Consider the following 21326-nt stretch of genomic DNA (forward strand, 5'->3'; position numbering starts at 1 on the left):
TTCCAGAAGAGAGGAGCCCGACTACACAGACAGAGCAGAAAGGCTGGGAAGCCCCTCCTCTGTGAGCACCCAAGAACCATCCGGGCCCAGGCTGTAGAACTGGCACTTGTTCTGGTGATGGCAGACATCAGTACAGATTTGGACCTTCTGGGTTGGCCCCAGGTCTCTCAATACCTGCTCCAAACTTGCCAGAACCAGGGCAAGTCTCTCAGGGTCGATGTTTCCTAGCCCCCACTCCTGAGGGCGGTAGCTCTCCAGAGGGGCAGGATAGAGGCCTCGGCTTAAGTGGCCCAACCTGGCCGTGTGGCTCAGGAGGTTGTACAGGGCAGCCATGGAGATGTGGTTCCCATCAACACTGAAGAAGCGGAGCTGGGAGCACTGGCTCAGGCCCGGCAGGATGGCCGAGAGATGGGCATCCGTGAAGGCACAGTCGTCCAGGGCCAGGGTCTCCAGGGTGCTGGCTGTGTGCTCCAGCAGGTCTCGCAGGGACTCAGGACTGGAGTTATCCATGAACAAACTGGTCAGACGCAGGTGCTGGAGCTGCCTGGTGCAGGGAGCCTGGGACAGACACCTCAGGTCGGCCTCCTGCAGTGCACAGGCACTCAGAGACAAGGCCTTCAAAGACCTCAGGCTCTTGAGTACGGCGGGCAGCCTTCCATAAAGGAAGAGGACTTCGTGCACATGAAGCTCCCGGAGATGCTGCAGCTGGTCCAGATGGGCCCCGATTTTCCAGGAATACCAAGAGTTCTTTTGGCTGGCAGTGTAGAAGTCGGCATACATCTTGGAGAGCTTCAAGAGGTGAAGGTTCTTCATCTGGCTGAGGTAAGGGGCAAAGATCTTCATGGTCTCTGGATTCCAGAATTCACTCACATGCAGAGCCTTCTGGTTTTCAGAGATGGAGTCAGACCAAATCTGCAGCTTGCTGGAGCACAGCTGAACTCCTTCTCTCCTCTCCCTGGCCCAGTGGAGCAGGTGGGCTTGGGGAGCATCCTGGGTGCCATCTTTGATGGTCAGATCCATGGTGATTATCAAGGGCTGCTCTTCAGTCATCCTTGATAAGTGGCTTTCTGTTGGCTTGTCAGTCAGGATGTCTGGATAAGAGATACGGGCCATCGAAGGGTACCCCCATGTCGAGATGTTGGGGTACTCCTTCCGCAGACTGAGCACTTGCAGTTTCCACCGACTGGGAGGGAGAAAGGGAGGGAGGCAAAGAAGGCAGGGACAGAAGGAAGGAGGGAGGGAGAGTGGGAAGGAGGGAGGGAGGGAGGGAGGGAGGGAGGGAGGGAGGGAGGGAGGGAGGGAGGGAGGGAGGGAGGGACAAAGAAAGAATATTGACTTACACAGGACTTTGGTGGTTCACACATTTAACTCTCCTAGTCATGAAGACTAGATGTCAGGGTGGCAGTTCAAAGCCAGTCTGACCAGAAAGTCATTGAGAAGCTTTCTGTTAACCTTTAAATTTAATTGTGAAGGTGATATACAGAAGGATTACAATTTGAGTACATTTCCTTTAAAACGGTGTCCTTCATTCCTTCCACTTTTTCTCCTTCCCACTGACCTCCCCTCCAAGGTGTAAAGTTCATTTCCCACCATTTCCATGCTTCCCCATCCTCTCCCAAATGAGATAAATGTGCATACAAGACAAAGGCACAGAAATAAAAAACAATGAAAAGAGGCAATAAAGAAAAGAAAAATGAAATAAAAAGAACTGAAAGTGCAATAAAATCGGGCTAGCTTCCATTTCTTAGAGTTCATTTTGATTAGCATCATTTTATATGATCCCATCATGCAAATTGAACCCTTGTGATCCTTTTCTAAGCATATCCTCCTTTCGTCTCACTGTGTGAGTATTTACAAGGCTGTTTGATTAATCATGTCCAAGTCTTTTACTATCCTTTGGATTTACCGTAGATTTAAAGGCACATTTGAATGATAACAAATGAGGGAAACCATGCATTCTGTCTCTATGGGTCTGGCTTACTTTACTTAGTGTAATTTTCTCAAAGTCTTCCATTTCCACATGAGTAGGGAAATAACATTCCTACTGATGGAAGCATAAATTCCATGGGATATACATACCACATTTTCCTCATACATTTATCCACTAAGGAGCAACTGGGTTGATTCCATATCTTAGCTACAGTATCAATGCCGCAGAGATCAGGGTTGTGCTGTTTTAATGTGGCCTGGTTTGGGCCATTTGCATAAGAATGAAGTTTAATGGATGGTTAGTTGGGGAACCTCCATACTGCCTTCCTTAGTAGTTACACAAGTCTAAATTCCCCACCAACATTTGTAGTATTGTTCCCTTTTGGCCATATCCTCAATATCATCTGTTATTGTTAGGGATTTTTGGATTTTTTTTTGTTTTTTGATAATAGCCATTCTAATTGGGATGAGGTGGAATCTCAAAGTTGATTTGATTTGTATTTCTTTTATGGCTAGGGATGTGGAACACCTCTTCATGTGTCTATGGGCCATTCATGTTTCTTTTTCATAGAAATTGCTCTTTAAATCTCTAGCTGGCTAGTCGTTTCTTTGAGGTTTTGTTTTTGGTAGGTTTAATTTGTTTAGCTGTACTTACATTTTAGATAGGAGGCACTTGTCAGATGAAATGCAAGTAAAGATTTTATCCCATTCTGTGGGCTATTTGTCTTGCTACTGTGTCCTTTGCCGTGCAGAAGCTCTTCAGTTTTTTCAGTTCCAGTCATCTAGTTATTATTTAACTTGTGGTGATTCTGGATCTTTATTTAGGAAGTTTTGGCCTATGCCAAGGAGCCTTCCTGCTTGCCCTATCCCTTCCAGTAATATTTCCAGGGGGTCTGGTGTTCCATTGACGTCTTTGATCTAATGGGAACTGACTCTTGTGCGATGTGTTATGGAAGGATCTAACTTCAGTTTTCTGCATGTGGATAACCAATACTGCTAGCACTATTTGTGGCACAGGCTGTCTTTCTTCCATCCTGTGTTTCAACTTCCATTCTGATCTTTTCAATGAACCACTTCTTGTGCAACAATATATTATTCAGTCTCCATGAGTTATAGAGATTTTATGATGACTGGTTGGTGTGTGACTGTGTTTGTGTGTGTGTGTGTGTGTTTGGTCAATCATGGGGGGCTGAACTCTGGGCCTGGGCGCTGTCTCTCATGTCTTCAGCTCAAGGCTAGCACCCTACCACTTGAGCCACAGAGCTACTTATGGCTTTTTTCTGCTTATCTGGTGCTGAGGAACAGAACCCAGGGCCTCATGCATGCAAGGTAAGTAAGTGCTCTACCACTGAGCCACCTTCCCAGCCCATGATGACTGTTTATATTGAACTATAATAATACAGCATGTGGTCTGACAGAATGCTAGGAATAATTTTAATATTTCAGAACTTGTGTAGACTTTCTGCACAGACTTACATATTATTTGTTTTGGAAAATATTCCATGTGCTTCTCAGAAAAATATGTATTCTGATGATGCCTGATCAAATATTATGTAGATGTCTGTGAAGTCTAGTCAGTCAATGCAGATATTTAGGGGATTTAGTTCTGAGCTTTTTCTGTTACACTTTATGGGTTCATTTATTCAGTGCAACAGTGGTGTGTTAAAATCACCAACAATTACTATTTTTGATTCTATGGGTTTTTTTAGGTCCTGTAGTTTTAGTTTGATGAAGTTGGGTGTTCTGGTATTGGTGAATAGATATTTAGAATTGTTAGAAACTTCTAGAAGAGATCCCTTTATTAGTTTGTAATGCCCTTTGTCTCTTCTAATTTTAAATTGAAATCTATTTTTTTCTGATATTATTATTGCTACTCCAACCTGTTTATGGGAGCAATTTTCTTGAAAAGATTTATTCAAAATGCAAACATTCAAAATGTTTGTTTTTCTTGGCAAGGTGTGTCTTGCACATGGGTAGATCTTGCTCTTTTATGCTACTAGTGAATCTATGTCATTGAATTAAAGAGTTAACATTGAGAGTGAGGACTGAGAAGTGTTTGGTAATCCTGCCATGTTATCCACCTTTTTAGGGATTCTGCCTTGACATTTCTCACTGTATTTCTCTGGTTTTCTGATAAACAGCCATATCTCTGCCATGACTTAGATTCCTATCTTCAATAAACTCCACAGAAAAAAGAGGAAAGTACTGTTGTGATTCAAATGTTGGAGCAAAAGCATTGAGGAAAAGAAGCTCAAGGACACTGGCCATGCCCTCAATTCAAGTTGTGAGATGAACAATAAAAAAAAGACAGGAAGGAAGGAAGGAAGGATGGAAGGAAGGAAGGAAGGAAGGGAAGGAGGGAAATAATTTTCTAGAGAAGTGTTTGTGGATGCTATAAGATTGGGCTGGCTGATGTTCTTGGAATATTTGCAGGCTCAAGGAAGTGAAATATCTGTGGAAATTTCTCAAAGGGTTAACAAATAAGGGCCGAAGTGTGGTAGTGTGTGTGTGTGTGTGTGTGTGTGTGTGTGTGTGTGTGTGTGTGTGTGTTACACATTTGAAATGGAAGCTGGGCCCAGTGGGTCTTGCCTATAATCCTATCAGTCTGGGTAGAATCTCTGTTTCAATTAAGCTAGATGCTTAGACCAAGCCAGGGTGTGGTGGGTGTTACTCAGAAATCCCATCAGAATCTGCTCTCCCATTGGTAGATACTTAGAGGGGGGGTGGGACTGGGGTATAAAGATGTCAAAGAGCAAGAAAAGAGCAGAGTCCTGGAGTCTGCCTTGAGTGCCTGGCCCTGCTGGGATTCAGAGAGTCCTGCACACCTGGTCCACATCTGCTCCACTTCTGGCTGTGAAGATGAGCCGCAGGACCCCACCCTCGCTCCAGTATCAGGCCATGCAGAGCCTGCTGAGCAACCAGGCTCTGGCCATCTCTGCCCTGGAGGATCTACCGGTGTTGCTGTTCCCTTCACTGTTCGTGGAGGTCTATGCCAGGGCCCACACAGAGATGCTGAAGGCCCTGGTGCAAGCCTGGCCCTTCTCCTGCCTCCCCCTGGGGGACCTGGAAGAGTCTCCAAACCTGGAAACCTTGAACGCTGTCCTGGAAGGGCTCAATCTGCTACTGGCCAAGAAAGAGCACCCCAGTCGGTGGAAACTGCAATTTCTCGACCTGCGGAATGACCACCCCAACATCTGGATAGAGGGCTACCCTTCAATGGCCCAAATCTCTTATCCAGATGTCCTGACTGACAGGCCAACAGAGAACTGTGGTTCAATGATGACTGAAGAGCAGCCCTTGATTTTACTCATGGACCTGACCATCAAACATGGCACCCAGGATGCTCTCCAAGGCCACCTGCTCCAGTGGGTCAGGGAGAGGCGAGAACGAGTTCAGCTGTGCTCCAGGAAGCTGCGGATTCTGTCTGACTCCATCTCTGAAATCCAGAAGGCTCTGCGTGTGGTGAGGCTGGACTCCATCCAAGAGCTAAAGGTGAATAAATTCTGGCATAGAGAAACCATGAAAAATATTGTCCCTTACCTAAGTCAGATGAAGAACCTTCGCATCCTCCAATTCTCCAGGATGAGAGTGAACGTCACTTGCAGACACAAGAATTTCTCATATTCCTGCAAATATGCTGTACATCTGGGACAGCTGCAGCATCTGCAGGAGCTGTATGTGCACAAAGTCTTCTTCCTTTATGGACAGCTGCCCACCATCCTCAGGAACCTCACCCTTTTGAAGACCTTGTCTCTGAGTTCGTGTCCACTGAAGGAGGCTGACTTGTGGTTCCTGTCCCAGTGGCCCTGCTCCAGGCAGCTCAAGCACCTGCGTCTGAGGAGTTTGCCCCTGGACAACTTCAGTCCTGAGCCCCTGAGAGTCCTACTGAAGCACGCGGCTGGCACCCTGGAGACCCTGGCCCTGGAGGACTGTGCCATCACGGATCCCCAGCTCTTGGGCATCCTGCCCGCCCTGAGCCTGTGCTCCCAGCTCAGCTTCTTCAGTTTCTATGGAAACCACATCTCCATTTCTGTCCTGCAGAGCCTCCTGAGCCACATGGCCAGGTTGGACTGTTTGAGACAAGGGATCTATCCTGCCCCTCTGGAGTGCTACCCCTGTCATGAACGGTGGGTAGGGGACTTTGAACCTGAGAGATTTGCCCACGTTCAGGCTCAGTTGGAGCAGTCATTGAGAGACATGGGGACTACTCAGAAGGTCCAGATCTGTATCAATTTCTGTCATCATTACAAATACTGGACATTTTACAACCTGGGGCCTGATGGCTACTGGGTGGTCACCGTCGAGAATCTTCCTGGCCTTTCTGCTCTGCCTCTGTAGTCAGGAGCCTCTCCTGGGCTCTCATCTGAGCACTCCAAAATGAAAGTTGGAGTTGGGATTGTGGCTCAGTGGTAGAGCCCTCGCCTGGCTTGCACAAAGCCCTTGTTTGATTCATCAGTACCACATACACAGAAAAAGCTGGAAGTGGCACTGTTGTTCAAGTGGCAGAGTATTAACCTTAAGAAAAGAAGCTCAGAGACAGTGTCCAGGTCCTTATTTAGAGTCATTGGACTGGAAAAAAGTTAAGAAATAAAAGACAAAATGAAAGATCTGACATAAGAGCATTCTCCAGGAGCACCGTCCCCAACATTCAGAATGGGTGGAAGAGAGAGAACCTCTGTTTCTGGACTTTTCATTTCAATCATAACTATGTTGGGCTACATGGGCACACATTATCAGGAATCTGTAGTGGATTCAGCCTGGAAAGAACTGGACCATGACCTTGTTTTTCTAAATGATTGTGAGCAACTGGCTCATGTTCTAGGGCAGTCCTTGACTGTTCACAATTTACTGTATTAATGAATCAATAAAGTCATTTCCAAAAGAATATGTAGAAGGTTATCATTTCTCAGCACCCAAGTGTACAGTTTTCTGAGAGGAGACTGCCACGTGGTTCAGGCAGAAGGGAGTTCATTGGGGAGAGCCCATCTTGTACCCTTCATGATATGTTGGTGTGCAGAGAGCCAACTTAGGGCAGTGACGAGGGGGTGTGGCTACCAATGTAGAAGTGACCCATTAGCATGGGGTACTCCCAGGTACACCAGTTACCTGGGTTTATGGTGCTGGGCAGGGACTTCTAGGTTGGTCTGCCTGCTGTTCCTTGGGGATACCAAAGGGTTGTGCATCCACATATGCTTTTCCCTGGAGAAGAGAGAAGAGAAGGTTCCATTGTTCCCTGAGCAGGCTTAACATTCCAAACTTTTGATAGTTAAAAAGGAGCACCAAATATCTATAGCTACTTCCTGCTAGCAGGTGGAGTTAAGCTTGGGGATAGAAGGCAGAGGCGTCATGTGGTCCAGGAGGAGGCAGTAACCGTTCCTGGGTGGTGAACACATGTAAGCATCCTTGGCTGAATTCTGAAAGAAGTCTTATGAGGCATAGACTGAACAGTAAGTCAAAACATTACTAGAGGGCACACAAACACAAAGGGACCGGCAGCCATCCAGTCACAGTGGAAAGGACAAATGGTGGATGATCTAGCCAGTCCCTCTCTCTTGCAATCCAGGTGGCCCTGTGACTGGTGGATCAGGTCCCTGACTACTTCTGACTGATTAACATCCAGCAACTGCATAGGGGAGAGCAAAATGGACTGGTTAAGAATTACCACTCCGAAGCTAGGGCTGGATTGCAGTGGTTAAGATCCCAGTGGGAGGCCTTGATCTTACCGTATCTGGACTATAGATACCTGGATTACAGATGTTTGCACTACAGAATATGTATGGGAGACCCGGTATAAGTAGACGTAGAAGGTATCAAGGTCAAGAGTGTAAGTTCCTGTCCACTTACAAGAAAGATGGGCATGGGCATTAAATAGGCATACTTATAAATATTTTCTTTTGACCTCCTGGCTCTGGTGAGTTTTGAAGGGCAAGCACAGAGTGACTCCATTTAGGATGTCGCACCATCCACCCTCATCTGTGAAGTTTTTTCCAAATGCCTCGGGGTAGACCTCATCACCAGGACTAGCTCTGTCCCGGGGGTCTAGGAGGTCTCTTCTTGCTAGGTGCTGAGATGGCATGTCCCATGGTGATAGGGAGTGACTGACAGATCAAGTGAGCATCGATGCCAAAAGCCCTTTTCATTTCCAATTGAAGCAACGAGGAGAACTTCATAAATCATTTTTTAAGCAAGGCTTACCTGGAACTTATTAACAATAAAAGTTAAGTTTGACCAAAAAATATTGGTAAGAGTTGTTTATCTTTCTGTGGGTCTGACTGTAAATGCTGCAGAGGATCAAATCTGTGACAACAAATCTCAATCGTGGTCATGATGAGAGTTTAGAAACCACAACTTATTGAACTGATTAAATTTAGCTGAATATAGCCCTGTAGGTTACTAATTAAGATTGAAACCATTGTTGGCACTGTATCCACTGTACCTTACATACTCGGGGAAACAGACCTTAAACAATGGAAAATAACATTTGAGTTATAGGTGTTTATTTGGAGGACCCCAAGACTCACCCTAAGTCTCTCCAACCAAAAAGAGAGAAAGGAGAATCCACACCCCCTAAGCCCCCAAGAGACCTCCAACAGCAAAACAACTGAGTAAGAGAGAATCACAGGAACAGATGGAGAAAAGAAGGGTGGGGGAGCAAGTAAACTGTGCTCACAAAGAGGGACCTCCCTGTGTACACATGGCGGGAACATGTTTCAGCACCCCAGGCCTGGACAGCGCCCCGCAGCTGCTCAGCATCTCAGCACCATCAGGGATCTGCGGGAACCCTGATGTAGAAGAGTCCCACCTGGATGGTGCAGACAGGCTGAGATTAGGAGCGCAGCACCTCCCACAGCACACTGGTCAGTCCACAACCGGTCCCAGGACCCTGCGTATCCTGCCGGGGGGTGGAGGGGCCTCCTCCATAGAGGCCAACACTGGCGGTGACCAGCAGGGCTTACTGGACCCCCACTGCCCTGCCCAGGAAGGACTGCCGCACTGTAAGGGAACAGAGAGGACAGAATCCTCCTCCACCACTACCCCCACCCAAACCTGCCAAGCTGGGTAGCTGAGCTCCACTTACACCTGGCAAAGCTCATAGGCAGGTGTCCACCCCTCCCCTGCTAGCTGGGATGCCCAGCAGCAGAGGACGTCCATTCCCTACCCCCCTCCCCAGCACCCAGGGCACCGATGTGTGCGCCACGCCAGGCAGCAACCCCGTGGCTGGAGGCCTGGGCCTCTCTCCTCACAGGATCTGCCCACCCGAGGCACCTGAATTCCAGCTCCTGCAGGGAAAGAGCATACCTGACCCCGCGGCCAGCACACCCCCACAGGTGTGGTGTGTGCTGAAATCCCTGTCCGGTCTGGGGTGCCATGAGTGTGAGTGCTGACCATGGGCGGAGCACTCCCGTATGCATAAGAAGCAAGGGATCAAGAAACCCTGGAGAGGAGAGAAACCACCCAGGGCCAAGGCATACACAACCAAAACCACACCCAGTGCACCCATCACAAGCCCAACCCTTCTGAAAGTAATTACTACTTTGGAAAACCCATCAACCCGCTCATTCTTGGCTGCAGACCGGGCAGAATTCCTTTCAGCCAGCCTGTGACTGGAGACCACCACTGACAACCAACCGGGAACAAACCCAGAACCAAGCAAAGGCTGCCACCTATTGACCAAAAACAGTCAGAGTTTGGGCTTTGACTACTAATCCCCAGATCCTCGGGTGAACATCGCAGCAAAAAAAATTATAAAACGCATGAATAGTCAAGACAGAAAAACAACTCCATAGCCAGCAGCAACTCAGGAAAGAACTCTAGTGAGAGTGAAGAAGAAATGGAGGACAAATGATCAATGAAAGAGATGATGAAGGAATTGGCCAAAGAAATAGGGTGATGAGTAGATCCGCGATTCAAATACAAAGAAGAGATAGCCAAAGAATTTCAAGAGATGCAGTCAAGAATAGACATGGTACATAGCTGTTAAAAATGAAATTAGGAGTTCCGGGAAGATGGCGGAGGAGAAGCTGGAATCTGAACAAGCTCTTGCATAGAAAACAGTTTCAGAGTTCCAGTGAACAGTCCCAAGCCAGAGAATCACACCAAGTGTGCCATCACAGGACAGAGAGTTAGTCAAGAGAGGGGAAGCCAAGCAGACACATCTGAGCAGCTGCCGCTGCGGCGGCAGGGTCGCAGCAGTGACCACCGCCGCGGAGGCATACCTGAGACGCAGTCCGGGACGAAGGAGCCAGACCCAGCGGACGAGCAGATTCTACTCAACACCAGCAAGAACCGACAAGGAGCGGACAACTTCATCCTGCACTTTGCAGACCAGAGACGACCCGAGATCCAAGACTCCGCGTGAGTAGAAGCCCCACTTCCTCACTCCTCTGGGAGCAGAGGAGGGAAGGCCACCCCTCCCCCCCCAGCACCGGTGATCTCCATCTTGGATACCGACAAAGCTCGGAGGAGCGGCTAGCTCCAGCTCAGGCCTTGGAATAGAGCTAGTCATTTGGCAGGTCACAGGAACTTGGCGGCGAGGTGACCTCACAGACTCAGTTCCATCCAGGGAGGGGTCGCCCAGCTCAGGCACCAGCCACTGGAGTGGCTCTCCTCGCTGGGTGGCCAGAGCCAGAGGCTGCCCCTCCCTCTAGCAGCCACCACAATCAATTGAAAAACAGAAACCCTGAGAATGGCTCCAGGCTGGGTGCTGTGAGTTTTTTTTCACAAAATAGCCCCAGGGAAAAGCTACTGTTCGTTGAAAGGCCTCAACTCTACCCAGAACCTAGCCTCATCACTGCATCCCCCTCTTTTGTGATTCTCAAAGCAGATCACCCTCCCAGTAAACTAACCTGGGAGGGGGATCTCAAAATCTTGGGTAAAGCAGAGCATTTTCCTGCCTGTTCCAACAAACTGACTTAAGAAACCAATCAAGCCACAGGACCTCAAGCTGACCAGAGACTCCAACCAGACTCTGGTTACAGACAAAAGGGAGATACAGGACTCTTCCCACCCCTCCCAAAAAAAAAAAAAAAAAAATCAAAGAACTTTTTTTTTCTTCTTCTTCTTTTCTTTTTTTCTTTTTCTTGTTTTGTTTTTTTTCGTTTTTTGTTACCTTATATATATATAAAAAATTTTTTTGCTTTTCTAAAACTTTTATTAATCTTTAATTTTTGACTCTTCTGAAAAAATAATTGTTTTCCATTAACTTTTTTTTTTTTCTCCTCTTATAATTTTTATTTTAGGAATACGTGAATGTGTGTTTTCTTTTCTTTTCTTGTCTTCTTTCTCTTTTTCTTTCATTCTTAATTATCTTTTTGTTTTTTTTTTTCTAGCTCTACTGAACTTCTGATCTTTTCTTCTCACTTTCCTATCCTTTTCATCTTTTCCTCTTTGTTCATCTTTATGTGACTTAACTCTTGTCCCGCACATCCTCAGATAAACCCGTAGTTAACCAGTAGACCCTATCCCCCATTGTGTACACACTTAATCCACAAACTTATTACTCAATTCAAAACCTCTGAGACTTAAATTCACTAATAGCAGTACTTTATACCTATACAATATTTTAAGCATTTTTTTAAAGTTTTTCTCATCTCCTCTATGTCCCTCCCTTTCTCTCAACATATTCATATTCCTCTATAAATAGATAGTCTTTTAATCTCTAAAATAACATTAATTTTTACGTTTCTATTTTTTTTCTGGTCTCTTTTCATTCCCCTTCCCCTTTCTTCTTTTTCTCTCTCTCTCTACTTACATCCTACCCAACCTATTTCCTGCATTGTGATTAGGACATAGTTAACTCTCCCTGTGCCTCCCCACACCAATCTATTCCTATTTTTTACCCACATCTCTTCCTAACCCTAATAATTTCTGGCTTTCCAAATTCTTCTCTGCGGTTCGAAGTTCTTTAACATATAGTTGTTTGATGTCGAATAGATGTATCTGTTGAACTAGATTGTATCTGTAGACTATTGACTGTACAAATGCAAACTTTGGTTGATGCTTGCCTTAAGATAGTGTTCTAGCACAAAACTGGTGCTATCTTCATCTCAAATGGGCAGAGTAAGCCGGAAAAACACAAGAAAAATGGCAAATTCGGGTATCTCAATTCCCAATCCTGATAATCAGGGGTTAGAACAGATAATGAATAATCCAGAGGAGAGTTCCCAAACAGCTCTACAAACACTGGTGGCAAACATGATAAATGAAAAGTTTGACAACGTACAAAGGACTCTGTATGAGCGTGATAGGGAGAGAGAGGAGGCATCCCAGAAGTTTATACAGGAATATCATAAGCGTGAGGAAGCTACTCAAAAACTGATACAGGATTTGCGTGAACAACTTGAGAATACTCAAAGAGAAAGGGAGGAATGGCGTGAGCAGGCTGAGAACACTCAAAGAGATCTGCAGGAATCCCACGAACGGGAGGAAGCTAATCAAAGAGTAATACAGGAATTGAGAGACCAGGTAGAGAACACACAAAGATCACTAAAGGCATTCATGGAATCCATTAACAAAGAGCTGAAGGAAGTCAGGGAGACCACAAAGGGAATGCTGAATGGAACCCAACAGAAGGAATGGGAGCCCAAAGAAACCATAACCAATCAACTAAGTGATTTGAGGACAAACACTGAACACCAAATTAAGGAAGTAAAGAAATTCATACAAGACCTAAAACAGAGCTTCAACAAAGAACTTGAAGCCATCAAAGCTGATCAACTAGAAGGAAAAGAGATAAAAAACAAAGTAGAGAGTCTTGACAGCAGGTTAGACCATGCAGAAGATCGAATCTCAGGGATTGAAGACAGCCTAGATATTATAGAGAAAGAACATACAACCATCCAAGACAAGTCCAAGAAATATGATAGATCTATCCAACACCTGGAAGACACCATCAGAAGGCCTAATCTAAGGATAATGGGTGTAGAGGAACACCTAGAAACAGAAGTTAATGGTCTAGGAAATCTGTCTAACAGGATCCTAGCAGAGAACTTCCCAAACATGCAAAAAGATAGGCCTGTCCAGATACAAGAAGCCTTTAGAACCCCAAATAGACCAGACCAGAATAGGACATCCCACCGCCACATTATAATCCACACAGGATCAACTCAGAACAAGGAAAAGATCCTTAAAGCTGTCAGGGAGAAAAGGGTAATCACTTATAAAGGGAAACCAATTAGAATCACCTCAGATTTCTCAGCAGAGACAATCAAAGCAAGAAGAGCCTGGAATGATGTATGCCATGCCCTAAAAACAAACAACTATCAACCAAGAATACTGTACCCAGCTAAACTCTCCTTCATAACTGAAGGCCAAATAAAAACCTTCCATAGCAAAGAAAAATTGAAACAATACATCTCCACCAAACCAGCCCTACAAAAGATTCTTAAAGATGTCCTACACATAGAAAACCAACAAGACCGCAATAAAGGCCAAGAAACTGCACCCAAACTGAGAATCCAAGAACCATAGGAAGAACCCAGTTTTCGCAGCCCCCAAGAAGGTAGATAACATGGCAGGAACTCCCAAATACCTCTCAGTCCTATCTCTTAATGTTAACGGACTGAACTCTCCAATTAAGCGACATAGACTGTCTAGTTGGATTAAAAAACAAGACCCTTCTATCTGCTGCCTGCAGGAGTCACATCTTGCCCATAAAAACAAACACATTTTCAATGTTAAAGGCTGGAACAAAATCTACCAAGCAAACGGACCGCATAAACAGGCGGGAGTTGCAATCCTAATATCAGATAAAATAGACTTCAAATTAAAATTCATGAAAAGAGATAAAGAAGGTCGCTACATACTAATTAAAGGATCTCTCCTTCAGGAGGATATTACAATTCTAAATATCTATTCGCCAAACAATGGAGCACCCAAATTTATCAAAGAAACACTACTTTCCCTCAAATCCCATATAGATCCAAAGACATTAATCGTTGGGGATTTTAACACACCACTCTCCCCACTAGATAGATCAACTCGGCAAAAACTCAACAGAGAAACCGCAGATCTAAACAGCTGCATAGATCAACTAGACTTAACAGACATTTACCGAACATTTCACCCAGCAGCATCAGAATACACGTTTTTCTCAGCAGCACATGGAACGTTTTCTAAAATAGACCACATTTTAGGCCACAAAGCAAACTTGTCTAAATTCAGAAACATTGAAGTTATACCTTGCATTCTCTCTGACCACAAGGGAATAAAATTAGAACTCAACACCAAAAGCCACCAAAGAAAGTCCGGTATCACATGGAGGCTGAACAACACACTGCTGAATCATGAGTGGGTCATGGAAGAGATTAGAAAGGAAATTCAAATGTTCATGCTATTCAACAAAAATGAACACACAAAATACCAGCTCCTCTGGGACACAGCAAAGGCAGTACTCAGAGGCAAGTTTATAGCTCTGAGCTCCTACATCAACAAATTGGAGAGATCTGAAACTAACAATTTAATGACACATCTAAACCTCCTTGAAAAAGAGCAGCAAGATAAACCCCAATCCAGTAGACGGAAAGAAATAATCAAAATTAAATCAGAATTAAATGAATTAGAATCCAAAAAAACTATAGAAAGAATCAACAAAACAAAGAGTTGGTTCTTCGAAAAACTTAACAAAATTGACAGACCCTTAGCAAATCTTATCAGAAAAAGAAGAGAACACACCCAAATTAATAAACTCAGAGATGAGAATGGAAACATCACCACGGAAACAAGCAAGATTCAGAACATTATAAGGGAATACTTCTCAAAACTTTATGCTAATAAGTTTGAGAACTTGACAGAAATGGACCTCTTCCTAGCAAATATTGACATGCCAAAACTAAACCAAGATGAGGTAAACTATCTTAACAGGCCCATATCAAGCATTGAAATAGAAACAGCAATAAGAGACCTCCCAGCTAAGAAAAGTCCAGGACCAGATGGTTTTACAGCGGAATTTTACAAGGCCTTCAAAGCAGAGCTCACACCAATTCTCCTCCAACTCTTCAATGAAATTGAAAGAGAAAGCTCACTACCGAACACATTCTATGAAGCCATCATAACCCTCATCCCAAAACCAGGTAGGGACTCATCAAAGAAAGAGAACTATAGACCCATTTCTTTGATGAACATTGATGCGAAACTTCTCAACAAAATTTTGGCCAATCGACTTCAACAATTCATCCAAAAAATCATACACCACGATCAAACAGGATTCATTTCAGGGATGCAAAGCTGGTTCAATATACGCAAATCAATTAATATTATTCATCACATCAACAGGAGCAAGAATAAGAACCACATGGTTATCTCAATAGACGCAGAAAAAGCATTTGACAAGATCCAACACCCCTTTATGATGAAGGTTTTGGAAAAATTAGGAATCCATGGAACATTCCTCAATACAATAAAGGCTGTATATGACAAACCTACAGCCAGCATTATACTCAATGGTGAAAAACTAAAGCCATTTCCTCTTAGCTCAGGAACAAGACAAGGATGCCCACTCTCTCCACTTCTCTTCAATCTAGTATTAGAATGCCTAGCTACAGCAATAAGACAAGATGCAGACATAAAGGGGATCCAAATAGGGAAAGAAGAAATAAAACTCTCCCTCTTTGCAGATGACATGATCTTGTATTTAAAGAATCCCATAGACTCCACTCCCAAATTACTCAAGCTGATTCAAAACTTTGGCAAAGTAGCAGGTTATAAAATTAACCCCCAAAAATCAATGGCTTTTCTGTATGCCAACAATGAGAAAAGTGTGGCTGAAATTAGGAAAGCAACTCCATTTGTAATAGCCTCACAAAAAATAAAATACCTAGGAATTAACTTAACTAAAGAAGTGAAGGACCTCTATGATGAAAACTTTAAAATCTTGAAAAAGGAAATCAACACAGAACTTAAAAAATGGCAAAACCTCCCATGCTCCTGGATTGGAAAGATTAACATCGTGAAAATGGCAATACTGCCCAAGGCTATCTACAAATTCAACGCAATACCTATCAAAATTCCACCCTCATTCTTCAAGGAAATAGAAGAGGCAATCCAAAAATTCATATGGAACAATAAAAGACCCCGAATAGCAAAAACGCTCCTCAACGGAAAGAATACTGCTGGAGGAATATCAATACCAAATTTCAAACTCTACTATAAAGCCATAGTAATCAAAACAGCTTGGTATTGGCATAAGAACAGACCTCAGGACCAATGGAATAGAATTGAAAACCCAGAAATGAACCTACAGACCTATAGCCATCTAATCTTCGATAAGGGAGCTAAAACAATAGAATGGAAGACAGACAGCCTCTTCAGTAAATGGTGCTGGCAAAACTGGTTAACTACATGTAGAAAACTAAAGCTAGATCCTTATATATCACCCTGCACCAGAATCAACTCCAAATGGATCAAAGACCTTGAACTCAAAGCAGACACTCTGAAAACATTACAGGATGGAATAGGAGAAACCCTGGGTCTCCTTGGCTCAGGCCGAAATTTTCTGAATAGAGACCCGGAAACACAACAAATCAAAGAAAGGCTGGACAAATGGGATTGTATAAGGTTGCAGAGCTTCTGCAGGGCAAATGACATAGCTAGCAAGATCAATAGAAAGCCCACGGACTGGGAGAAGATCTTTACTAGCCATACAACGGACAAGGGTCTCATATCTAAAATATACTTGGAACTCAAAAAATTAAACCACCCAACAACAAATCCTCAAAGAAACAACTGCCCAATAAGTAAGTGGGCGAAAGACTTAAAGAGAAGCTTCTCTGAAGAAGAAAGAAGGATGGCCAATAGACACATGAAGAAATGTTCAACATCCCTAGCCATAAAAGAAATGCAAATCAAAACAACATTGAGATATCACCTCACTCCAGTTAGAACAGCAAAAATCAAGAACCCTAACAACAACAGATGCTGGAGGGGATGTGGACAGAAAGGAACCTTACTTCATTGTTGGTGGGAATGTAAACTTGTTCAACCACTTTGGAAAGCAGTATGGAGGTTCCTCAAAAGACTCCACATAGAGCTCCCCAACGACCCAGCAATCCCACTTTTGGGCATTTACCCAAATGATCACAAACAAGGCCACACTAAAGCTACCAGCACAACTATGTTTATTGCAGCATTATTTACCATAGCTAAGACATGGAACCAACCCAGATGCCCCTCAGTAGATGAATGGATCAAGAAGATGTGGTATATATACACAATGGAATTCTATGCCTCCATCAGAAAGAATGACATTGCCCCATTTGTTAGGAAATGGAAAGGCTTGGAAAAAATTATATTAAGTGAAGTAAGCCAGGCCCAAAGAAACATAGGTCCCATGGTTTCCCTTATTTGCAATATCTAGTATAGGTATGAGTCAAGCGGAAAAAGTCACATAATGTGATGTTAGGAAAACAAAACCTCAAATATGTATTTTAATGTTTTTGTTTCTTTCATGCATGTGTTTCTAATGCATTTATAAGATTATTTCTTTGTTGCTTTGTGTGTCCCTCCCCCACAGTGTAACCCCTGTTTTCACTATATTTGATGTCAGTATAACATGTGGAGGAGACGGGGACAAACAAGTCGTTTAAGGATTCAGGTGGACCTGTTGCAACAATGAAAAGTACAAAATGTCATGTCAAAACCAGCTTTACAATGTCGGTGGGGGGGGGGGGGGAGGGGGGGTATGATTGGGTGGGAGGGAGGGGGGAGGCTGGGAAGGGAGGTGAAGGGTAAACAAAGGAGGAGGATGCAATGCTTGGTAAGAAATGTATGCATTATCCTGCCCATGTAATTGTAACCCCTCTGTACTGTATGTTCTCAAATAAAATAAAATAAAATTTAAAAAAAAAAAAAAAAATGAAATTAACACTTTGTGAACCAATATAGATATCATAAATGGTTCCATTTCCACCATGCAAAACACAATGGAAGCCATAGTTGACAGAATGAATGAGATGGAAACTAGAATATCAGGAGCCAAAGACAAAATGCAGCAGCTGGAGAAAAAGTCATAGATTTGGAGAAAATACTCAGAACTTACCAAAGAGAAGTCCAAGAACAGGCAGACAATGCCCAGAAATTCAAACTTTGTATAACTGGAATTGATGGAGGAGAGGGATACAGAATAGAGGGATGCAATACTTATTCAACAAGATTATTACCTAAAATTTCCCTAATCTTAAAAGATAAAATTTCACCTACATATCAGAAGTATACAGAACACCTAGCAAACAGGATCCAGGAGGAACACTTCTAGACACATCATAGTAAAAAAAGAAGAGAGGAGACCCAAATCCACAAGATCAGGGATGCCACAGGAAAAATTACAACAAACATCCAAGACATCAAAATGATCATAAAGAACTATTTCCAGAACCTTTATTCACTAAACAAGGAAAACCTAGCAGAAATGGAACACTACTGCACTGATGGTGGGAATGTACACTAATATAACCACTCTGGAAAGCAGTCTGGAGGGTCCTCAGAAAGCTAAGTATAGACCTCCCCTATGACCCAGCCATACCACTCCTAGGTATCTATCCTGAGCAACAGGAGCCAGGATACAAGGACACGTGCACCTCCATGTTCATTGCAGCACTGTTTACAATAGCCAGGCTATGGAAACAACCCAGATGCCCCACTACAGGTGAATGGATCCAATCACTGTGGTACCTATATACAATGGAATATTATGCAGCCATTAGAAAAAACAAAATAATAGCATTCGCAGGGAAATGGATGGAACTAGAAGAAATCATGTTGAGTGAAATAAGCCAAGATCAGAGAGACAAACGGCACATGGTCTCCCTGATATGCAGATGTTAAATTCGAAGTGCAACAAGATAGGACAACATAAACAGGACTCAAGAAGCAAAGGACCTCTTCTTAATTTGTTGCATCATTGTTAGATGATTCCATGTTCCTGACCTCATGGTATATATACTTGCACACCTGAGGGAAGCCAGGAGAAGGGCAAAGCACCAGAGGGCAATGGATGAAAAAATACAACACAGGAGTCCATCGGCTGCACCGGACCTTGATGAACGTGAACTAAGCAACTCGAGGACAGCGATGGGAGGGAGGGGATGAGCAAGAACGAGGGAATGGCTGACACTGAGCAGAAGGAAAGAAATGTACGTATCACCCGACTTGGAAAAGATAGGTGTAGTGTCAAAGTTTGTAGCGTTCCTAAGCTTTGTAGACCGTGACAATGGTTAAAATGTGTCTGTGACTTTAGGTAAGACCACCCCCCCCCACACACACACAATACTGTGAAATTTACTTCTCACTTAATCTCAGTAAAGAAATAAAAGGTTCTTATTTGAAGGACCTTGACGTAAACAAACAGAATGAGCTTTGATGTAGTCCTGCAACGCTTTACACGCTTGCCATTACATGAGCACTCACATAAGTGGAAAGCTCTGGCACATTTGTAAGGTGCCCAATCTTCTGAGCTTCTTCGTGGTTTGAGTTTTAAAGCTCACGTTTTTTCTGTTGGCCTGCAGAGCCAGTTAAGCAAAGATATGACAGAAACACTCTAGTTTGGTAAAAAAGACTTCTTCTCACACCATGATGAGTTTTTATGCATTAAAATGAGGTTGTTTTCAGCAAGTTCACGACACACACACACACACACATACTTACTTGGGCACAAACGTTTTGAGTCATGCTTAGAGTTGTTTTGTTTTTTGGTAAAGATACTTGTTAGCTCAATTAGATTAGTCAGACTTTGCCAGAGAAGCATGCAGACATTCAGGTACAAAGAACAATGAACAGGTTTATTGCCAGGAAAGGGGGACCAGCAAGACCCCTTCTCACAAGGGAGAAGTGAGAAGAAGCACCAGCTATTGTCTGGGGTGACCTATATAACCTAGGGGGTTAGGAGGGGCTGGGAGGGGCCAGGAGGTGGAGACCCTGGTGTGGACGTGCGGGCCAGGGGCTTCATCATGGCGGACTAGGATGTATAGTAGACAAGGGTCCTGCAGCTGCCCAGACCTGAAGTCACTCTAAGGGGCTCTGGCGGCCTTCTAGGGTGGTAGCTACCCTAGAGGAGTGCCATCCCAAGGTACGGGGGCTGGAGGCTGATGATTTACTGACTTTATCACATGGGTCTGGTGTTGCCTAGGAAGGGAGCGTACTGAGCTGTGGAGAGGGGAAGGAATGGACTAAGCTATGGAAAGGGATTCATTTTGCTAATACTGTACAGAGGGGTTACAGTTACATGAGCAAGGTTAAAAAGTCCATTTCCTACACCTGGGTTTTAAAAACACAAGTTGGCCATAATGTTCTGGAATTTCAGTGGCAAAGGCATTTTTCCCCAATGTGTGATAGAACCACATGGTCAATGCCAAAGCAACAAAAGCTTAAAAACAAATACTTTTGCCAACAAAATATTTAATAGAATTTAATAGAATCTCCAGGCTTAAACATGAGCTGCCTGAGCTGGCTTGGAATTGTGGTCCCCCAATCTTAGTCTCCTGAGAAGATGTGAGCCACTATCACAGAGTGCAGAGCCAAGTCCTATCTACCTTTCATCCTTAAATACATTTCTGGAGGTGCTGAGATGGAGTTCCCCAACCTAGCAATCCAGAGGGGAAAATGCTAAGGAGACACAGCTGTTTAATGGCAGCAATGAAACTCTGGCAGGTGTCTTAACTTTCATCTGTGATGTGTAAACCTTTACTGAGTCACCTTCAAACTAGAATTCACCACAAAGGCCCAGCCATCCATAGACAGGGCCTAAGGACCTAATCTTAGCACCAGGCCTTCCTCTGCTCCTATACATACCACCGGGGACGGGGAGATGACTGGTGAAGCCAATGGGCAGAAGGGCGGAGACAGACCACAGAGCCACACGTGATGCGAAGACTTCACCTCCAGCCACACGCTCACTTGCTGTTATCAATTCATAATTCACCTGTTGCACTCTCAACTTTAACCACCTGTAATGGGGCAGATCCATTTTGTCCTCAGTGGTGACGGTTTTATTTAACTTGAAGAGCTTTCCAAAGGGTGGGAAATGTAAGGTAAGAAATGGATGTGTATAATACTCTTAGAGAAAAACCCTCTGTGCCTCTGATCAGACAGAATAATATTTATCAAAATTAACTCCAGGAAATGGAAACAAGAGGTTTCTGTAGCTGTTGTTGTTTTTGTCTTGTATGGTCATTTATCTGTCTTCGGGAGGGTAGACAGTGACACAGAAATGAAGTACAAAGGGTGCTCACTGCACATGATAAGGGAAGTGAACTCTGCAGCTGGTGGGTGGGGGCCGGAGGGAACAACTGGGAGAGAGCACGGGAAGGGGGGACATTGTCCAAGAAGAAATGTACTTATGATCTGACTTACGGCACTGTGGTCTCTCTGTCCATCACCTTTATAGTAACATTAAAAAAAAAAAAAAA

At 44.0% G+C, this 21326-nt stretch overlaps 3 protein-coding genes across 3 annotated transcripts in view; 2 read left to right on the plus strand and 1 right to left on the minus strand.

Moving 5' to 3' along the window:
* Window positions 1-21: 21 nt before the first annotated feature.
* LOC122100979 (PRAME family member 8-like) lies at window positions 22-1050 on the minus strand. Its single transcript, XM_042671357.1, has one exon. The coding sequence runs from the start codon at window positions 1048-1050 to the stop codon at window positions 22-24; it is 1029 nt and encodes a 342-aa protein (XP_042527291.1).
* Window positions 1051-4788: 3738 nt separating this feature from the next.
* Window positions 4789-6267, plus strand: LOC122100981 (PRAME family member 12-like). Its single transcript, XM_042671358.1, has one exon. It carries the CDS (start codon window positions 4789-4791, stop codon window positions 6265-6267), a length of 1479 nt encoding a protein of 492 aa, XP_042527292.1.
* Window positions 6268-8623: 2356 nt separating this feature from the next.
* Window positions 8624-21326, plus strand: part of LOC122100982 (inositol 1,4,5-trisphosphate receptor type 2-like) — a 46893-nt gene continuing 34190 nt past the window's right edge. The window contains exons 1-2 of the mRNA XM_042671359.1: window positions 8624-8988; window positions 9101-9257. Of these exons, the coding sequence (XP_042527293.1) occupies window positions 8624-8988; window positions 9101-9257 (522 nt within the window). The remainder of the gene's footprint in view (window positions 8989-9100; window positions 9258-21326) is intronic.

This window comes from Dipodomys spectabilis, unplaced genomic scaffold, assembly GCF_019054845.1.
Source record: "Dipodomys spectabilis isolate Male_0828 unplaced genomic scaffold, ASM1905484v1 ptg000613l, whole genome shotgun sequence".
Lineage (NCBI taxonomy): Eukaryota > Metazoa > Chordata > Mammalia > Rodentia > Heteromyidae > Dipodomys > Dipodomys spectabilis.

Excerpts from the sequence above, each read along its gene's own strand:
- LOC122100979 (XM_042671357.1), bottom strand. The coding sequence starts at position 1,050 with ATGACTGAAGAGCAGCCCTTGATAATCACCATGGATCTGACCATCAAA.
- LOC122100981 (XM_042671358.1), top strand. The coding sequence starts at position 4,789 with ATGAGCCGCAGGACCCCACCCTCGCTCCAGTATCAGGCCATGCAGAGC.